This window comes from Phalacrocorax carbo, chromosome 22, assembly GCF_963921805.1.
Source record: "Phalacrocorax carbo chromosome 22, bPhaCar2.1, whole genome shotgun sequence".
Lineage (NCBI taxonomy): Eukaryota > Metazoa > Chordata > Aves > Suliformes > Phalacrocoracidae > Phalacrocorax > Phalacrocorax carbo.
The window spans coordinates 4,424,238-4,444,850 of NC_087534.1; the positions used below are offsets into that span (position 1 = coordinate 4,424,238).

Consider the following 20,613-nt stretch of genomic DNA (forward strand, 5'->3'; position numbering starts at 1 on the left):
CCCGTTTCTGCTCGCCCCAGAGCAGTGCTGGCTGCAAAGCTGCAGGGAAAGGCTGCTGGACCCCAGTGAGGCTCATGCTGCTGCCCTTCTTGGTAGCACAAGCCCTGTTCTGCCGCTACCTGCATCAGCTCCTCACTGCCCTGGGCACCCAAGGGAAGGAGCTGTGCCTCCCTGCTGCAGCAGGTGTTGCCTGGTTGCTGCCTGCGGGGAGATCTTCAGGGCTGCTTTTGGAGTAGGGCATTCAGGAGGCTCCTTGCCAACCCCGAGAACAATGTGTTGTAAGGGGTATCTGGCACGGAGGCAAATGCGTGCACTCGCTAACAAGCTCTGCGTGGTGTACAGGGGGTGGTGGTGCAGGAATAAAGCATTTTAAAGAGACAAATGACAAACCAAGAAACCCACAAACTGTTTCAGCCCTACTTACGATGCGGTGAATGGCCATATTTTATCTCAGGAGGTGATGAGTTTGTAGTTGTGTGTTTCCATCTTGGGTGCTTATAAATGGCTCTTGAATTCCATATGAGGGAATAAAGACTGGTTTTGCTCTGGGGTGGAAGGAAAGCACTTGGCTCTAAATACTTCTCTCCTTACCCATCTGCCTTATGTCAGCTTGAAAAAGTGACTATTCCATCAGGAGCTTCATCCCTCTGATACCATGGACCTATGTGCCCAGGAAACCTCCCTGGCGTGGATGGTGTTCTCTTTTTTCCACGTGCCTTCCATTTTCCCAGGTAGGATGGATTTCTCTCAACAGCAGTGTGTAGGACAAGTGTTCTTCAGGGCAGGGAGCTGATGAAATGCAGCATTCAAAAGGTCCAGCAGGTCCAGAGGTAGAACTCGGTGTCTCCTGGCTTATCCTTGAAGCTGAAGGGCTGGAGAGACCCTGCATTCACTCACCATGTGCTAGTCTTCCCAGGGGAATAAAAGAGCTTGTCCCATGCATCAGCTCACCCCTCTCCTGACACGTGCCTTGTAGATCTGTTCTGCAGACCATGAGCTAGGCACTGCTTCCCTCTGTACAACACAGAAATTCCTCTTCTTAAGCTGTTTTAGACATAAACAGCCCGCCCTGAGCTGTGGTTTTGATTAGCAGCGAGGTATGAGTTGTTGATCAGTGACAGCTGAGCCAGTAAACATAAGTGTATTTCCAAGTCTGGTTATCTTGAGCACAGTGTCTCCCCCCTCTGTGTGGGGGAGACAAAGATCCCATACGTACATAAACACAAAATCTTACTTCACTTCTTGGCTATTCTTTGTGCTCGTGGCACCAAGGGCTCCATATGAACATCAGGGCAACGTTCCTCTGGAAGAACTTGCTTGTGTTGGCTGAAAATACTTAGGAACTTAAGCCCGATTTAAGCTGGTACTAAGGTGACTTGTGGAGCTCAGAGTGGGTTCATATAAATGTAAATGTTGCAGGGCCAGCGTTGGGCCAAGAGGCAGCTCTTCTTCCCAGCTGGTGTGGTGGTACTCCATGTTGCGGTAGGACTCAGCTGTTCTGCAGGCAGCACAGGCTGGGCTGAGGTGGGAGTGAAGAGACCTAAATATGAAAATATATGGAGACTCTGGACTATTGTCTGTGGATTTGAACTATCTGAAGACTAAACTTGTGCTTAAATGTAGCTCTTTAACATCACACCTTTTATTGTAAGCTAGCCGCGAGCAGGCAGCCGAGGGGTTTAAAAGCAGCAGTGATGACCTCCTCCAGGAAGCAGAAGAGTGTGAACCTCGAAGCATCCATTGAATGTTATAGAAAGTGAGTGCAGCATTAGAGGGAGGTTTTCTCAGCAGCCCCAAAGCTCCCTCAAGATCAACAATTGTAAGTTTTGCTTTGTATTAAAAGGAAGTAAGTTAAAGGTGGCCCGAGAGGGAGAAGGGGATAGTGTTGTCCTAAGACAGATGTCAGGTTGATGTCCCCTTGCTTCTCCAGGGAAGGAGCTAGCTTTACTTCTGTTAAGTTCCTGAAAGACTCTAAAAACCAGGTATTCATCTAAGAATCTGAGGCTGAAATGCAGTTGCATTGCACCTCCTCTCTTGGACCATAACATCTAAAGAAAAGTGAAAAAATTTGCCTTGTTCTTTCAAAGGAGGAGGACTTCCATGAATTTTTGGAGCCTGAGACTGTAGTGCAAATAGACGTCAAAGCGAAATCTTCTTGCCCTTGTTTTTTTCCACAGTCTGCAGAAAACCTTTTGTACGTGCTTATCCTGCTCTATCTACGTCTAATTAAATCCCACCCACTTCTGCTCCTGCTGGCTTCTCCAGGCACGGTGCTGTGCTGAACCTGATACGTCTCTGGTTCAGTGCTCAGTGTGACCAGCTGATGCTACTCCAGGCGGTCCAGGTCACCTGCTGTGACTTTGTGCAGAGCTCCAGCAGCAGAAGCTGGACTTGCAGGCCAGAGGTGGCCTGGAGCCAAGCAGGTGGTGCGGATTTCCTGCAGCGGTATCAGCTGCGATAGGGCAATAAATAACTGATAAATGTTCATATCGAAGCCAACGTCATGGCAAAATGACTGTTAACCGCACTGTAGCGCTGCTTTCCCGTCTTCACCTGATCTCCCCTGCTTGCTTCATCCAGTAGTCCCAGAGAAACAGTGGAGGGGCAGCCACAGGGTGGGTGCGGGAAGGGTGCGAAGGTGCGGCTGCGTTGACCCCTAGGTGTGTGGGGAGTGTTCAGCCATCTTGTACCGTGTCTGAAAGTGGCATCCTCCCCGTTCATCCTGCACCAAGGGCTCTCAAAGCCAAAAGCCGTTGTAAGGGGGTGTAAGGAGCAGTCCTGTGCCTGGCGTGTCCTAACGGCGGCTTCTCTTCCTTTGCAGAATGGGCAGGCTGCTCCAGAAGAAGGTGGGAATCCTCCATCCAAGGTAAAAATGCCCTGGGGTTATGTCTTTAAGTCATCTCTCTGAGCTGCATGTGGGGTGTGAGCTGACTTGGGGAATGGGTTGGAATCCTGTAAGTTGCTGCTTTGTAATCTGGATGAGTGTATGTGGGAGTGTAAGGGACTGGAGTAGGGGAAGAGAAAAGATAAACCTCCTTCCTGCCTGTCCCTTTGGTCATCCAAACATATCTGGAAAATTTCCCAAAGGGCTACCTCAGCCCAGTGCACAGGAGATGGACTGGAGGCCGTAGCAGAGGGCTAGGAGCGAGAATCCCTGGGGTGTTTCAGTGCCGTGTTTACACCCTTCTCTATGTTGTGATCTTGCCAAACGGGATGAGGAATACAAGAGTATTTGATAGTTTTGGCACTGCTGCCCTTGCTGAGCGCCTGGTATCTGTTTATTCTCTTGCCTTGGTGGGGCCAGGAGAAGCTTCTCTTCTGTCAAGTTGCCCTCTGCGTCCCTGTTAACATCAGCAGGGAATGGTGGAGGGAACTGAACTGCTGTCTTCCACATTTTGGGCAAGGGTCTTAATCTGCGAGGCCTTCTTCAGACACCTAAAGCTCTTCCTGCTTCACACGTGAGCAGCATGATGTCAAAGGACTTGATTTCTTTGATGTGAGCCCTCTCCGAGTATGAGACCGAGGTTGTTAGCATGCGTATTTCCTAACTGCAGGGCAGAAGAGCCATATTGGTGCCTTGAAATCATAAGCCTTTCAGGACTTCCTTTTCTGATACATAGATGCTGTAACTGTGAAGAATGACATTACGTGTTTGGCTTGGGAGACCTTGCTGAACGGCTTGTCAAGCATTTGTCCTGTAGCAGTTTCTCTGTCTGAATCATCATCCGTGCTAAAGGCCATGGGGGCTTATTCTATTGTTTTTCCAGTTGGTTACTGTCGTATTTTTAGTAAAAGAAATTTAAACCTAAAAACCAATTGTCTACTTTTCAGCCAGTTGTCTTCCAGGAACTTATGCTGGAATCCTAGCATTGCCACTACAACTTAACTACCTGTTCTGCGTTTCTGTCCCAGTTGCTGGCCTGGCACTTTTCCAGTGGCCTGCAAGAAATCTGGTGTGGGTCAGATGAACTCAGGTCAATGAGACTGTGCACTTCCCTCCCCTGAGAGTAGTGGTTTTACGGTTCTTCACTGTGCCTGCGTCTCTGGCATGGGGAAAAAAAAAGCCTCTTCTGGTTGGATTCCAGCTGGGCTTCTAAGACTTGAGACTTTGCCTCTTTCATCTTCAAACACTTGGCTAAACTGCCTTCCCGTAAAAGCCACTGAAGGATGTTGCTTTAAAAATAATTGAAAATTTTTTTCTTTGAAGGACATCGCTGGGACAAACCCTGGCTGATTCCATCTGTAGATGCAGCCCCACAGAACGATCATGCGATAGAGGCCAAAAAGCATTTGGGGCTCTCTTTGCTGCTCTGTGTCTGTCCCTCTGCGGGACATGGACGTGAAGTCCCCTTTGCAGCTGGGGAGCTGGAGCAGAGCAGCCGGCAAGTTGTCAACATCCCACAGCAGGGAAACCACAAGGGCCCTGTGCTACATGCAGGTGTCCTGCTTTCCACTTTTCCAAGGCCCTGAGGCCAAAATGCCTGTGAGCGGTGTCTGACAATCCCATTTTCGGTAACTTTTGAACGCATGAAGCCCTGCTACGTGCTCCTGAAATAAGCTCGGTTGCGTTTTCCAAGTTTGTACAAGGTACGTTTGCTACCAGCACAGACGAATGAAATCCCTGCTATAAACACATACCTTCAACTTCAGGGCAAACCCTGGCGCTCTGAACGAGCTGTGATGCTGCAGATGGGGGAGGCAGGCCGCGCACTGAGCATCTATGGATTTTTCTGTTCATCTCGGGGTAGACGTCAGCAGCAGCTTCTGGCACTGGCTCCACCCACAACAAGGACTAAGGAAGGAGAAGGAAGCGGCAGTAGACATCTGAGCTTGGCTATTCTCAAGTTGAAGGTTGCTCAGGATCCCTCCCATGCCCTTCTGTCCTAGCTGTGTGTGGAGAGCTCTGAGGGGAAGAGGCACCTTTACTCTAGGTTTGTACTTGCTATCCTTTTGCAGCTAATTCTGTGATCTTTTCTAAAAATAGCCTGAAGCAGCGACAGCGGCGATTGCTCAACACCCACGCAGAAGCGCCATCCCTCCCCCTGTCCCCGTAAGTAGGATGCTGCTGTATACGAAGAAGTACAATCGTTATGTGCCTGGGCATTAACCAAAGACACTTTGCAAAGGAGGAAACCCAAGAGTTCCTCAAAAGAGTTGGGAACTTCGCAGCTGGTAGCGCGAGACTGATGCAGTCTAACTCCTCTGTCATCATCTCACCTGCTGTTGTTACACATTAGGGTCTTTGGGCATGAAACATGATGAAATAGTCACCGCAGAGGTAGTGACAGGATGTTTTGGGCCAGGCTGGCTGTGATCTGGTACTTTCTACCTGCCTTTGTAGCTCCAAGTCAGCTTCCTACCGAGAACAGCTGGTGCATTTCACAACTTCTTGCAGCTTTTATTCCTGTGTGGATTCCCACCTTTCAAGAACAATTGTGGTACACAAGTCCCTGCAAGCATTGTACCTCGGTGTGTTTATCTGAGTATCTTGGAAATGCCTGCAAGATCCTACAGGTTGGGCAGAGAGCTGTCTGGAGTGCCTGCCTCCCTCTGCAGTCAGGGCCATCCCAACAGCATTCCAGCTCTGTGGCCATCAGGAATTCCAAGCCAAACCCTCTCCAGACAGCGAGCACAATCCTAGATTGCTCATCCCCAAATCCTTGCTTACCTGGATGTTCTCAGTGTGTCTCTACTGTAAGAGTTTGCAATGTGCCAGGCAAACCTGGCCACATCCCTGAAACCAAATTGCTAATTCAACGCTATATTGAACAGGGGCCTTTGGCAAAGAGGTACAAGGATGGCTTTTTTGTTTTCCTCTCCTCTTCGGTGGTGGTGTCTGACCCTGTTTAAATTTGATGTTGGCTTTAGGATAGCAGCAGCGCAGTTGGTGCAAGGTGTCAGTGCAATGTCTGCAGGATGCTGAACAGAAGAGCTGCTCTTTCACATTCATGTTGGTGGTAGAGGAGCAGGACTGCTGCTTACAGGCAGGACTACTATCCTGATTCTCTGCATTTCAGGGCTTGCTTTCTTCCTCTTCTACCTGTCATCTTTGACACAGCCTGGGCTGGCACCGAGAGAAGCATCTCCTGTGACAGCATTGGGTTAACCTCAGCTGTGTCTCTGCGCTGGTCAGGAGCAGAACGGGCGATCTCTTGCCTTGCTCTCAAAAGCTGCTCTGCTCCAGGGGTTAATCGGCAGTGCTGTGCGTCAGTCTCTAGGTACTGAACCTCATTCTCTCCTATGTTATTTAGGTTTTAATTGTCAGGTAGGCAATGGTCCTTGTTCAGTTGGGGAATGGCAACAGAGGGCTTGAATTCAGTGGAAAAATGGAACCTCTGATAATTGGGGTTTTACAGCCTGCTCTGCAGCCAGCTTGGCTGAGGGGTGAGCCTTGTGCTCCCTGAAGGTGCCAAGTGCGAGGAATTATGCATGAAAGTACAACACACAATTAATGAAATCACTTCATAATGAAGAGCAGAGGAGTGGATTTGCAGTGCTGAGTGTGCCCACTCCCTCTCTGAAGGTAATGTTGGCACGGCTGGGAGTGCTGATCAGCTTGTTCTTGGGTGATAATCACAGTGTGCAGTGAAAACTGGGGAAGCGAATAAGTAACCTCTTCCAGCTCTGCTTCACACCATAAAATAGACCTTTGAGACCAGAGCGAGGGCTTGCTCTGCTGTGCACACCAGGCATGAGGTGCCCCACCTGCTTAGGCTGGGACTTGCTGTTAAGTAGCTGTGGGATGCAGTAAATGGGAAAACAGGGCTCTTTCCAAGAGCTGAATAGCTCCTGCTGATTTATCGTGTCCTGACCAAGTAAAGCTTGCAGAAAGATCTGCCCCCACAGCATCTTCAGCAAGGGAGGCTCAAGGTAGGAGCCCTGGACACAGACACTTTGGGCCAGAGAAATACTTGCATCACCAGCATTAACATTAGTTTGTGTCGTTCCGGGTGAAACACCCTGCTATAACAGTCTAGTGATGACAAAGTGCGGTGGCAGCCACAGCTCTGAATTGTAATTCTTTGGGATGACTTGGAGGAAGGACGGTTGTAGCCATTTACCTGTGATAGCTGAGAGATGTGAGGCTGCTCTGTGCCAGTCCTCTGTGTGCTTCAGTAGCAGTAGTCTGCTGTTAGAAATAAGGCTGATTCTTATGTTTGCTAAACTCATTATGTACCAGCTGAGGTACTCAAGCACAGCTCTTCACCGGGCTTTCCTGCAGGCTGGACTTCACTGCTGGTGAGGAATCCTGCTCTGACCTCTAGGCACAAGCTGGGAATTTTTCATGCTTCTCCAGCAGGATGTGAGAGAGGAAGACTCTGTGCTGCTCCGTCGTGGCATACTGCATCAGTGCTTGCTCCTAGCTCTGCTTTCCAACAGTCCCTCTCTCCGTCACCCAGGCTTTGCGCTGTGCGTCTCGCTGTAGGCTTCGCTGACTGGCAGAACAGTTGTCCTGTCTCCTCTGGAGCTGCATCACTAAGTGGGTGATCGGAGGGGAAGCTTTAAGCACCTTCTCTTCACAGCGGGGGAGAAAGAAAGTCTCGTCTGAGACCTGCTGGCCACCGAAGGGCCAGCCCTGCATGCCCACCTGGTGCCCAGGTGATGGAGGGCTCTCGTTGCGTAGGCTGCTTGCTGCCAGTGTTGCACATGAACTCCAGCTCCAGGCTGCCTGCGAACCTTGTTGACAGAAGACATGTCGCAGTGGTGTGATCCTCATCACTACTGGACACCACTCTAATTGCGGCCTCTTAACGTGAAGGGTTTTAAAACAAACAAGTGAAATGCTCTGCTTTGAAACAGGCCTGGTGTGTTTGCACAGCTGCTGCTGTTTTCTCCAAGAACTGGAAAGCTTTTGAACGTGGGAAGAGACAGGTACCTCAGCAAATCCCTTCTGCGCCCACTGCCCCTCTTCTGTTGCTTCCAGCCGCTCGGCGAAGAGCCGGTCTGGTCCCCCAGGGCTGTGCAGGACCTGGGATAACCTGGTGGGAGCAGAACGTTTTGAGGATGGCACGGTGGTGCCTGGAAATCTGCCTTCCCCTCTGCACCGCAGGGACTGGGCTGCAGCTATTGCCGCCCTCTTAACGTTTGGCTTTTTCAGTCTGTCAGTGGTAAAGCTCTTAGTTTAAACTGGCTGCTCTGTCTTGTCAGTTGAAGTAATCAAGTGTGTTTGTTTTTAATGTAATGCCTGACAGCTGCCTGGCTTGTTCCTGACAGAGCATTTGCTCTTCATCCTTGGCAAGGCCGGGCTATGGTTAACAGCAAGCTTCTGAGCTCTTAAAAAATAAAAACACAACAAATAAATGCCTCTTTGAGGAGCAGAGTCTCTGATGAGCTGCAGACTCTAATGAATAATTGAAGAGGGGTCAGTTTACAGGACTTGCACACGAGGAATGCAGCAGAGTCTGCAGAGTTGGCGAGCAGCGCTCAAACAGCCCTCACACATGGCGTGCTGACCCATCAAAACTGCTCCGGTTTCTTCTCTTCCATTTCCATCCCCTTGTGGGTCAATAGAAACTGCCTCAAGCTCCGCGTCTCTTATTGAAGGAAAAAAAAAATCTTTTGCCGTGACTGGAGGAAACCTGTGTCATCCCTCTCCCCATCAGAGTTAAAGGAGTTCCTGAGCCTGCAGCAGAGTGAGGGATCCTCCTGCCAGCCCCTCCTCGGGCAGGCTTCCCCCAGCTCTCTGAGCTGGAGGGGCAGAGGGCACGGAGTCGCTGAAGCCAAGTTCTTTGCGGACCCCGGAGGAAGCGTGAGCAAGGCCGGAGCTCTGCCGGCACTTCCCTGGAGGGGTGGAGGAGTGGTGGGCTCCTCTCAGACTGAGGGAAAGGTGGATGGAGACTGGCCGCAGGGGCTGGGGTGGTGGCAGCTCCCTCTGCGCCAGGGACAGCAGCAGAGGCCTGGCACGGAGAGGGCCCCGAAGAGCTCAAACTAAGTAGCTTACTTAGTTTTTTGGTAATTTGATTTTTTAAGGGGTCAGTGGCCTTGGGTCTCTGGAGTGTGACAGCCCAGCAACTGGGAGCTTTGAGTCCCCTGGGCTGGGTTTGTCGGGGGGTCACTGGCTCCATGGCTGGCTCAGGTGCTGATCCAGGACTCTCCCTGCATACGCAAGCAGTCTCTCTGAAGCTCCTGCAGCTTCACAAATCTCAGCTTTATTTGGAAGTCAAAGCCTAGTTTTGACACAAGCAGTAAATTCCTTCCATAGCTCCAGGTGAAGCTGCAATAACTTTTTCCCCGCCGGTTGCACTGTGCTGCCTTCCCAGGGCTTCCACGGGGCTGAGGAACAGTCCCAGCTCTCCTCTAAGGAATTCTGCCTGGCCGGGAGCCCTTCTCCTTCGCCTGTAGGAAAAACCACTCGCTGTGTGCCTGGGGCTGCCTCCGCAGTGAGGGAGGCAGCAGCATTGCCTCCCAGAAACCCCAGCTGATCTCATTGCAACAGTGCTCTGAGGCAGAAAGGGTTTCCCAGCTGCAGCGTGAAATCCAGGTCCTTCCCTTGCCGGTCCTGGAGTGCGCAGTTGGGAAATGTCACCCCTTCGGATACGGAAAATGAAGGTGTTTATCCCTCATTTGTACTTGAAACCTCAGTCTCAGCAGAGCTTGTGGCGTGGCTCTGGGAATACCAAATGCACTGGGAACACAATCTTTTTGTGCTCCCGTAAGCGCTCTGAGACCTGGCGGTATTGATTTCCTCGCCATCAGAGAGGTGTATTTAACTGGATGGCTCAGGCTGGCCCGGCTACAGATCGGGAATGTGCAGTGTCTGCTTACAGAGAGGGGGAGACGATGGCCCTACACCATCATCAGGCCAGCCAGAGAGCACCGGCACTGGGGTCAGCGGTGGTCTTTGGGGCTCACTCCTTTAGTGCAGCAGCACCGGGAGGGAGCCCCAGGGTCTCCGCATGGACAGAGCTGGGGAAGAAAGCTCCTTAAAAGAGCATTTTTCCTATCTTGGGGGACCAGAACAAAACATGTTATTCCCAGTGTTCAGGGTGACTGTAATTCCTGTACTGTGATGTTTGGGAAGGGGCTGGATGGCGATCTTCACGTTACAGTCCCGTCCCCAGCACGTGTGTGCCTGTGTCACGGTTGAGCCACGGAGGGGGCGGCCGCCGGCTGGATCACTATTTTTTGCAAGCTTTAAATGAAAAACTTGTGCTTTGCTGCGACAGGCGCTCATCCTGTATGCTCTCACTAGGGTGTTGGTAACACACAGCTCAGGGTGTTTTGGGCGTGGGGGGTTTTTTAACATTGATAACGTTCAAAGCCACCATGAAAATGTGACGATCTCTTTTCTCTCAATGTATCTCACCCATGTATCTGTCCCAGGGGGTGGGAGAGAGGTGGGTTATTCCACATACCAAAACCTGGTAGGTACCAAGCAAAGGCTTTACCAAGTCCTGAGACCACTTTTCATGTGTCTTATTGCGAAAGAAAACTGCCGGCAGCATGTGTGCTGTGGGAGGAGTATGGAATTCCTGCGTTCCTGTGATAGAGAATAGTTTCCACATCCCACGATAACTCCAGGGGCAGCAAACAAGTCTTGGTTCTCTTTTTGAAACCAGCATTATATTTTATAATTCAGTTAGAAGGAGCTTTCATCTTCTGTACTGAAAGTAGCAAAACTTCATCATGCCTAGATGGAGGATAGTGCTTTAATGCTGGTTCCTAAGAGTAATATTCTTCATTTAGAAAAGCCTGGGAAGGGATCTCCTGGTTTTACCACCATCAAAGCACGAGGTGATCTGAATCTGCTGGGAGTGGACCTTTCCCCCTTGCTGGGAAACATGGGTAGGGCTGCAGAAAAGGGAGGCAGTATCCTTTGCACTTTCTAAATGGAGAGTAATTTGTTCTGTAGAAGCTGCATAATTAAGTAGTTCCTTATCTCCTGGCAGTTAAAGGTGTTTTCCTCTCTGGCATCTCATTTCACTGGGTGCAAAGTCCTGCCAGCTGCAAGTGCTTCTCCCGCAGCTCCGCGGCAGGCTGCAGTGGCACAGGAGAGCTATTGGAAAGTCTTGGTGAGGTTTGGGAAGATGTTTTGTCTGAGCTTGTATCTTGAGCCCAAACTGCTCATTGTCAGCTGATCCTGGCCAGCTGTGGCTTGTAGTGCCTGGAAAGGGTGGAGAGATTTTTTTCTTTAAAATTTTTTTTTAAAGAAACTTGCAGGGTCTGGTGCCAGAATGCCCCTGGGGAGAGCCAGGAGCAGGGAGGGGAGCAGGGAGTGCAAAGGGGGGTGCCTGGGCCTGAGCCTCCCTGCTCTCCATCCCACAAGGGACCTGAGCTCTCTGGCATAAGGCAGTATTTTGGTGCTCCTGGTCAAATGAGTCGGCTAAAAACAGATCAAAAAGGTTGTTGTGAAGCGGAAGGGCTTGCCTTGCCACGGGAGTTCTGCTGTGTGAGGCACCTTCTGCCTCCTCCATTCTTGAACCTCAGGCTTTGCTTGAGAGGACATCTTATCCCTTTACCCGTTGGTAGATCCCCCCTGTTCTGGGAGTGCTGAACCCTCTCACAGAGGTGTTTAGGAAATGGGTGTTTATGAAATGGCTTCTTGCTGCTCTTACCCTCCTGTTTCAGAACAGAAACGTGTTTTGGGCATTGAAGATGCTCTAAGTGCCACCTGCTGGAGTGTGCTTGAGGGGGAGCGGTAGCCGGGCAGCCAGCCTGGCAGGGTGCCCCAGGGCTCTCGGCCCCGTCGGGGCTGACACAGCCTGTCCCGTGGCTGCAGACACCGGTACCTGTCACTCTCGGCCCCGTCGGGGCTGACACAGCCTGTCCCGTGGCTGCAGACACCGGTACCTGTCACTCTCGGCCCCGTCGGGGCTGACACAGCCTGTCCCGAGGCTGCAGACACCGGTACCTGTCACTCTCGGCCCCGTCGGGGCTGACACAGCCTGTCCCGTGGCTGCAGACACCGGTACCTGTCACTCTCGGCCCCGTCGGGGCTGACACAGCCTGTCCCGAGGCTGCAGACACCGGTACCTGTCACTCTCGGCCCCGTCGGGGCTGACACAGCCTGTCCCGTGGCTGCAGACACCGGTACCTGTCACTCTCGGCCCCGTCGGGGATGACACAGCCTGTCCCGTGGCTGCAGACACCGGTACCTGTCACTCTCGGCCCCGTCGGGGATGACACAGCCTGTCCCGTGGCTGCAGACACCGGTACCTGTCACTCTCGGCCCCGTCGGGGATGACACAGCCTGTCCCGTGGCTGCAGACACCGGTACCTGTCACTCTCGGCCCCGTCGGGGCTGACACAGCCTGTCTGTGGCTGCAGACACCGGTACCTGTCACCACTGGCCCACCGCGCTCTGCCGGGAAGTCCCATGCTCTGTTACTGCTGCTCTCCTCGTTGTCAGAGCATGTTGGTGTCTATTTGTGGCCTCTGGGTTTTTGCAGTATCTCCTCCCTGTGACAGCTCCATCCACCTCCACAGAAGGCGATGTGGGTCACTTTCTGACATACAAAAGAACTGAACTTACTGGTGAGAGAAGGGGCCCATGAAAAAGGGGGGAACTGCTCCATCTAAACACCAAACAGGGTAAAACTGCACCATCTTGGCCTGAGTTTTCCCTTTTTAGGGATTTGCTTATAACCCCTGTTGTGGGGGCCAGGATCGCTGCTCGGAGTGGCAGCAAAGCCCTTCCCAAGGGTGACCAAATTAATTTTGCACTGAGCATTTGGCTGCCTCTCTGAGTGGAGAGGAATCGCCGTGAGGAAGACAGCGGAGTGCTTCTAGGATGCTTAGAGTCTAAGGCTTTTGCTTTAAACCATACAGAGGGAGGTTCCTGGCATTATCCGTGCCACGATGGAGTTGGTTGTTCAGTGTTCCCAGCTGCCTCGGTCCTGTAAGAGTTTGTGCATGAAGGTAGCAATGGACAGGATTTCCCGACACCGGTGTGGCTGGCAGCCTCGCTGTGCAGAGGTCTGACTGTGTGTCCTGGGTTTCTTCTCCCTCCCCCGTCTTTGGTTTGTTTTCTTTTTCAGAACACCAATAAAACAGTCCTCAGAGATGGTGGGGAGTGAAACGTGCCTCTCTCCCACCGCAGCGCTGTTCCCTCTTGGTAATCCCTTCCTGCAAACCTCTAGCAGGAAAGCTCCTGCCAGGAATCCGCCCCCGTCCTTATCCACTTATCGGGAAGTTCCAGTTGCCGAAGTCTCTGGTGCTCCTTAGCTGTGTTTGTAGAAGCGACTTTGTCCAAGACTTCCAGCTTCAAAGCCACCCCCTGGGCTCTGGCTGCCTCGAGGCTTTTGTCTGTCAAAACACCAAACGCCCTTGTTCAGCGTGAGTTTAGTTTAAAGGACTAATGAAGCTGACTCTTTCCCTGCAGATCCTCTTGGATTGCTCTAAGAATCTCCCTCTTCTTTTAACCTCTGTCCGTGACCCCAAGCGTTTATGCTCCTCCTGCAAAAAGCTGTTGCTGATTCTCTGATGTCTCACAGGGGCATGGGCTTACCCCTTCCCTCCATCTGCCACCTGCTTTTATAAAACACCCAGGACTGAATTCTTCTGCAGCTTTTCCTGCTCCGTGTGTGGTTGGAAGTGGCTGAGGAGCTCAAGGGAGAGGTCTCGTGTCTTTTCTCCCTGACCCTTTGCCGATGCAGACAGGCACATACTAAGCAAAAGTAACCCTGTCTTATAAAACGCAGTGAAGCGATGATCAGACCTTTGCTTCGAGAAGGCAGCCCTGCAGTGACGCTGGATCAGTGGTGTTCGGGGTGATGCTGGAGTGGGAAAACTGCAGCCCAGAAGTTTTCATACCCAGAAGGGAGGGCAGCCGTGGGGCTGAGGGAGCTGGCATGGCCCAGGGAGCGTGGGCTGGGATTAAACCCGTTGGAACATGTGCAGGAGAACAGGACAGAGTCTCCTCTTGGGCAGAGGGGTTTTTAAATCTGCTTGAGGTTTCAAATAATTTTTTTTTCTTTAATTGCACTTGGTATGTGTTAGCACAAGAAAGGTGGCTTTGGTGTTTAATCTTTGAATGCAACCTTGATACTGCAATGCCCGCTTAGTTAGATAGGGTGAAACTCTTTAATTCTCCCGGGTGTTTTTTTTTAACTTCAGCAATCGAATGAAATCGGTACGATCTCACAAAATGTTCTGCTTGGCTGGACTTCTGTTTTCAACTTCTCTTCTAAGCTGTAGTGAGTGGCAGGCCAGGAAACATCTCCCTTCCTGATAAATACGGAGCAGCAGCACCTGTTTACTCTGACAGCTCTTGCTCTCCCCTCCCAGCAAAGCCCCAGGAGAGCTGACGTGCTGACCCTGCCGTGTGCAGGACGTGCACGTAGCACAGGTACGGGGTGACGTTTCTCAGCCCCTGAGAGTTCCCGGAGCAGTTGCAGACTTGTCGAGAGGCATCGCTCAGAGGGCAGGTTTCCTGTGGGGGTAGTTAGCATCGCCTGCCTTGCTTTCCTGGAAGTCAGTGGATGGCAACAAAGCGAGTTAAAATCTGCAGCTGCTGATACGACCATCTCGCTGCTGTGGGCAGCACTTCCTCTCGTGTCGAAATGGCTCTGCCTCAAGGCACAGCTTCCTTCTCTCTGTCCCATCTCTCTAAACAGGTCCAGCCCATCCTCCGTGCTGGCTGGCGGGTCCGTTCGGATGCTGGTACCTCAAGCTGAAGCCCTTCGCTTTGCGAGGGTGTCTCTGCTCAGGGCAGAGCCGTGCTGCTCAGGGGCAAGTGTCCCACAGGATTTTTCAGTCTGGGGCCAAGTCCGGGGGGTCCCAGGAGCACTGAAGGCGATCCACCAAAGAAGTGCAGACAAAAGTACGTGGTTCTGGACAATTTTTTGGTTGCAAACGAGACCAGCTATCAGCCTTGCCCAAATAAGGCCTTTGCAGGAGGGGAGGCAGTGGCCTCCAGAGGTTTCTTTGCTTTGTTTGTTCCCCTTTTTGAGAACCACCACTTTTAAAAAAAAAAAAAAGTTCCAGACAGAGCAGCCTTTGCCTCTCTGCTCTTTACAACAGCAAAAAGAGGACTTGCTTCCTCTGGAAAGCTGTGGTATCTCTTGCCTCCTGTTTATTTCAAGCTCCCTCCAGAGCAGGAGTTGTTGCTCTGTAGGGAGGTTATTGTTCTGGAGGAGATTGTATAAAATAACTTAATGCAAAAGTTCAGGAGTGCGAAGCTCCCACTCCTGAGGCTGGCACCCAGGAGCACAAGCTGCAGCCCCAGCGGCTGCACGCGGTAGACGTCGTCTTCATCCAGTGCTTCCTGGCCAGCAGCTGAGACCTCTGCTGAGACATCCCTCTGGTCTAGCACGGGGGCTCCGGTCCCACTTCTGAAGCATGTTGATGTGACAGCAGCTGGCTCTCTTCAGGCAGCAGTTCTTCACACCATCGCCTTCCTGTTTATGAAACCCTGATCCTTCCCTCCCCGATGCTGTTCCCAGTGCTCAGTGGGATGTAACTGGATCCTAGCAGGAGGCAAAGGCAATCCCTGGTTATTCTGATTTAAACCTGTAAGGCTAGCAAGCGTCCTGTTTTATAGAGCTGATGTTGGGACTTGTTGGAGCTTAGCCCTACAGTCAGGTCTGCTGACGCAGAATTTGATTGCAGCATCTTTAAACCGTGCCCTGGGACCCATTTTGTGTCTGGCACCACTGGATTTGGGGATCACCTTTCCTAGGGCTGATGTGCCAATGACCGCAGGTTCATGCAGGGTTTACAGCTGGGTCTTGGCACATCAGTGCCAGCATCTGGCCCACTGCTGCTCAGACAACATCATCTCGCTTCTCCCAGGACCCAGATTTTTGCTTTTCAGAACTATCAAATAAGGCCTAGAAGCAACTTAATTCTGCCCTAAAATTGTCAAACTCGCCCAGGATGCGTAAGGTTATTTGGGAGTGTGATGGAGGAAGGCTCTTGCCTCACCTCAGCTCACGTATTTCTAGCCCTTAGACCCACAACCTGCCTATTCACATGCAGCTGCCTGCACCACAGTTTCCTTTGGTTTATGCTTCTTGCTTTAGATCGATCGCCTTATATTGGGATCGTTACCTCTTTGGTTGGTTCTGGACCCTTCTCTTGGGAGCAGAGACAGCGAAGCAACGGAGGCTTGCGTTCTTGCAGCAGCTTTTCCTTCCGTGGCTCCCTCAGCTGCATCTGAAGCAAAGAGCTGATGGCTTCTGCTTCTGACCAAGACTGGTTTATGGTCTCTGGGTTTAGCAGAGGGACTTCAGGATGGGCCTCTTCCTCGTGCAAAGCCTCAGGAGTTCAAAGCGCTGTTTCTAGGGGAGAAGAGGGGCGGGAAGGCTGAGCCAGGCCCCTGGCAAGGCAGGACGGGGTGAGGATGCAGGTCCTTGTGCCCATATTAACGCACAGGTCAGAAAACTGATCCGAAGAGAGGCCAGACCACAAACCAGGGCGCTGCATCGTCCCGTCTCACGCTGAAGCATGCCTGCCTTCTGCAGCTGCTTTAATTCCTTGCACAAGCTGTAGCTGCCCAAACATAAGCTCTAGCTTCTGTGTTTCTCTGCTGCAGAATTGTTTTGAGATCCCTTGTGCCTCCTGCCAGCGAGGAGGGAGCGATTTCCCCCCCAGGAAACAGGCTGTAGGAGTGGGAAGGAGCTGTCAGGGCGCTCCATGTAGATACACCTGCAGCCTGGTGGCAGTTTGAATGCTGCAGTCCGGGGCAGCACTAAGCAACTTAATGATCGCAAAAGTTGCATCGATCTGGAAAGAAGTTCAGCAGGATCTGTGACTTTTCTAAGGTACAGAGCAGGGACAGCTAAAGGGATTCGTAAAGCAGCAAAGGACCTTGCAGTGACACTGGTGAAGCAGCTGGGTAACTTTTGAAACCATCTAGGGCATCTGTTTTGCATAGACAAAATGCAGATGGCCTCTTTACGGGAACTGGGATTAAGCACATGGCTCACTCTTTTCCTTGCAAACATAAAAATTGGGAGAGAATCAATTCAAAGCCATAGGGCTGAAGCCCTTGTTCCCTCTCCGCTCCAGTCCCTGAGGCTGGGCTGCCTGTCTGGCTGTATTAAGGTATCCCTGGATGCACGAGAGCAGGGTGCGGAGCAGTGTCACGGTGCAGGAGCTGACCCTGAGCAAGCAGGCAGGATTGTGCAACCCTCCCGTAAGATGTCAGTGTGCAAACCTCACGTGGGGCCTCGCAGCAGCGTCCCAAAGACCTGGTACGGCAGATGGCCAAGCGGTGACTGACACCGGGCAGGGACAAACCAGGGAAGGGTGTGTGGAAGCTGCCTCCTCCTGGCCCCTTCCCTGGAGACCTGTAATTCAGCTGATCCTACAGGGAGAATATTTGTGCCGGGCTCAGCATTTGTGCTGCTCAGAGCAGGGGCAGCTTAACTTTGGGGAAGAAAGTTATACAGACTCTCAGTTGCTTGTTGCTGCCTTGTGTGGTGGCTGAAATTGCTCTTTCTATGCCTGTTTTCCTGTCTGTGACATGGGGGGACTACACTGGTCCTTTTGAAAATCCTGCTGAGATTTGCTGATGGAAAGACCCATGCCTAAGCACCCGTAAAGCCATCCAGTGTTTTCATTTGGCTGCTGGTACTGTGCAGCCATTGCCACACAATGCAATTTCCCCGTACAAAACCACAGTTTCCTTTCAGCAAAAAACTCCCAAAATACATCCCAGTGACGTAACTACTACACTCGGGGTTCTCGTGCTGCTCTGGGTGCTGCAGAGTGCTCTAAGTTCAGAAGCCAGCTTGCAAAGTATGGGAGAATAGCGGCCTAAAGCTTTGGAGATGCTGAGGCTCCTCTTCCGCAGCAAGCCAAGGATCCAGGAGGCAAGTGTCTAGCTGATAAAATATCTGCTCTGCGTACAGTACTGTGCTGTGTCTCTTCTGCAGGACACGAGAAGTTGGTGAATCGCCTGACCTTAGAGAGTCAGACCTTACCCAGCTTTAATTAACGACTTCTCTTTTGGAAAAGGCATTTCTGAGGGTAAACTGCTTTCTAAGAAGTGTCTTTCCTAGGTGCTGCCAGAATTTGGGAGTGTTTTGGGACAAGAGCATGTGTTGAAGCAACAGAAATTAAAACAGCTTCTGGTTAGTTGTTGATGAATAGGAAGCAAAATGCCAAAAGCGTAATCTGCTTCTAGCTCTTGCAGGGTTTTTTTTTTTTTCCTTGCATTTAGATGTGACTATCTCAACCAGCAAAGTGACAAAACGCGAGCAAAAACAAACCTGTCTCTTGGCTTCTGGCTTGTAAAATCCTTCCTCAAAAAAGAGGGGAAAGTAGGAAGGAGGACTTGTATTTTGAACTTGGTGTCGGAAAAAAAACCCAAACCCATATGTATGTCCCCAGCCCCTGATCTAGGATGACTAAGCCATCTGTGCAGTGCGAAGGTGGCACTGGGAAGTTCAGAAGTTGTCTCCTCCTCTGACTTGAGCGATCTCCTGGGCTCAGACCTGGCCAGTGGCCAGGCGTGTCCTTTTCTTTCCCAGGAGCAGCAAATATAATTTCCCAGTGGTGCAGGAATCTGTGTAAAATGGCCTCCCCCGAGGCTGTGGGTGTCAGGAGATGGCTGGTAGCTCACAGGAGCGGTGTCTTGCGCTGGTGTGGTGGACCTGCAGAAGGATCTGTGCTTGTGGGCGAGAAATCAATCCATCCCCATCCAAGGCGGGGTTTAGCGCCTGCTCGCTGGTGGGAGCCGTGAGGGAGCCGGGTTCCCCGTGCGTGGATGTGATCCCCAGGGGGGGGCACTGCTGAGATTTTTGTGATCGCTTTTGGGTGCCCTGGAAGGGGTTTAGTTGTGGCTTTGGTAGATGTGTCGGCTGGCTGCCCCCGGGCGCCCGCTTCCCACGGCGGCAGCAGGACAGCCACCTTCTCCCAGACCCAAGGAGATCTTGGCGGCTCCCGCAGCAAGGGCAGAGCAATGGAGGGGAGGAAGGGGAAGAGGTGACTGCAAGGGCCTCCTCCGATCCGATTCGGTCCTTCCGGAACTGAAAATCAGTTAATCCTTAACTCTTATCTTGCTGTTTTCACACAGCTTCTCCCTTCCCTCAAGGCTTGCTTTTTCTTCTCTCGCCTCTCTGTAGCTCCTGTCCTACTTTCAGGTCGCTCTGCTTCGCGCTGCGCCCACCCAGTTGACGTTGCTGGCGCCGAAGAGCCCTGCCAGTGCCGCAGGCTCCGTTGTGCTGACGAACTGCTTGAAAAGACACAAGAGAAGTCACAGCACGAGTCTCTCTTAGCTCCCTTCTGTCTGCAGTCACATGAGTTTTATCTCATCCGCAGCCAAAGACTTGAAATTCTTGGAGGAAATGTTTTAAATGTGATTTGATTTGGGGGTGGGGGTGGTGATTTTTCTATTCAAACTTAGCTCGTTATCTAAAAAACAGGTTAAAGAATACCTAGATGTGATAGGAAATCTATGTACGTTCATTAAAATACAGCAGGCTTTGGGATTCACCTTGCAAAAACTTACTTGTTCCTTTACGTCTGAGTTTTTGGGGGAGAAGGAGCCATATCCTAGCTGCGAAGCACTTGTTTTCTGAGCTCCCTTTAAATGCTTCTGCGCCTCTCCCTGTAAGGGTTCACAGAATTGCATCTGGCCCCAGAGGCAGCATAAACTGACATTTCTGACATCGCTCAGGGACCTGTTAGAGCAGCTGGGCTGGCCCTGCCCTGCCCTCGAGGGATGTGGTGAGTTTTGGTATTTGAATATGTTCCTCCTGGTTGCTTTAGAAACGCCGAGCGTGCCCCTGGAGAGATGCCCTCTCTTTGCCATGGGGGTGCCAAACTTCCCCGCAGACCCAGGACACCGCTCCCAGGACAGATGCGTTTGGTGTAGCTGAAAGTAAAATCTGACCTAGATGTTAATCAACCTGCAGGAAATCAATTCTCTTTCCTTGGCGGTGGCACTTTGATTGTGGGGGATGTGTGTAACCAAGTGCCGGCACCGTGTCCTTCTCCACCACCCGTCAGAGTTTATCAAAGCCTTTAGCAGCAGCTGGCTCCAGCTGCTCTCCTGGAGCCACCAACGCAGCTCGGAATCACATCCCGAGGAGCGATGGCTGGTGGGACACCACCAGTGACTGCACACAGCTCGCCTGGTCTTGCTGAACAAGTTCTTTGGGAAAACTTTAGCGGAGTATCACAGCCCCTCTGTGCTGACGCTTATTTATTGTCCCACAGGCAAAATCAGACATCACTTGGATAGAGAAAGACCTTGTGGACGCGGCAGACAAGGTAAGAGAGCCTGCTGCAGACGTGCACCTCAAGGAGACTCATGCGTTTAATTTGCACTTTGTCCCATGACGGGTCGTCCCACGTAGGCGAGGGCGGAAGCAGCGCTTGCAGGGACCTCTCTGAAAACCAAACCCTTTCTTGCAGCACGCCCCTACCAGCCCGTCTCAGCTAGGTGGGACTGCTAATACAGAAAACAGCTATTACTCACTTGCTCATGTGACATCCTGGACTTGACTTTATCCTCCTCCTCCTCCTTCCTCCCCACACCAAACCCCTTTCCGTGTTGTCATTTATGTCTCCTGTGGCTTTTTGATCTTGTCAGCTTGCTGGGGCAGGCGCTCCAGTGTTTTAGCTCCACGGACGTACAGTGGGGTTTTTTGATTGCTTTTCTGCGCCGAGCGCCTGATAACACAACATGCAGAATTGTCTTGGTCAGGACAAGATTTATCAGAT

At 51.6% G+C, this 20,613-nt stretch overlaps 1 protein-coding gene across 7 annotated transcripts in view; it reads left to right on the top strand.

The window, feature by feature from the left end:
* Positions 1-20,613, top strand: part of RPS6KA1 (ribosomal protein S6 kinase A1) — a 45,072-nt gene that overhangs the window by 5,257 nt on the left and 19,202 nt on the right. For 2 of the 7 annotated variants that reach the window (XM_064471263.1, XM_064471262.1), the window contains exons 2-4: positions 2,822-2,866; positions 4,985-5,050; positions 20,107-20,160. In XM_064471263.1, coding sequence (XP_064327333.1) covers positions 2,822-2,866; positions 4,985-5,050; positions 20,107-20,160 — 165 coding nt within the window. The remainder of the gene's footprint in view (positions 1-2,821; positions 2,867-4,984; positions 5,051-20,106; positions 20,161-20,613) is intronic. The other 5 variants (XM_064471266.1, XM_064471265.1, XM_064471268.1 and 2 more) reach the window with 3 other exon arrangements.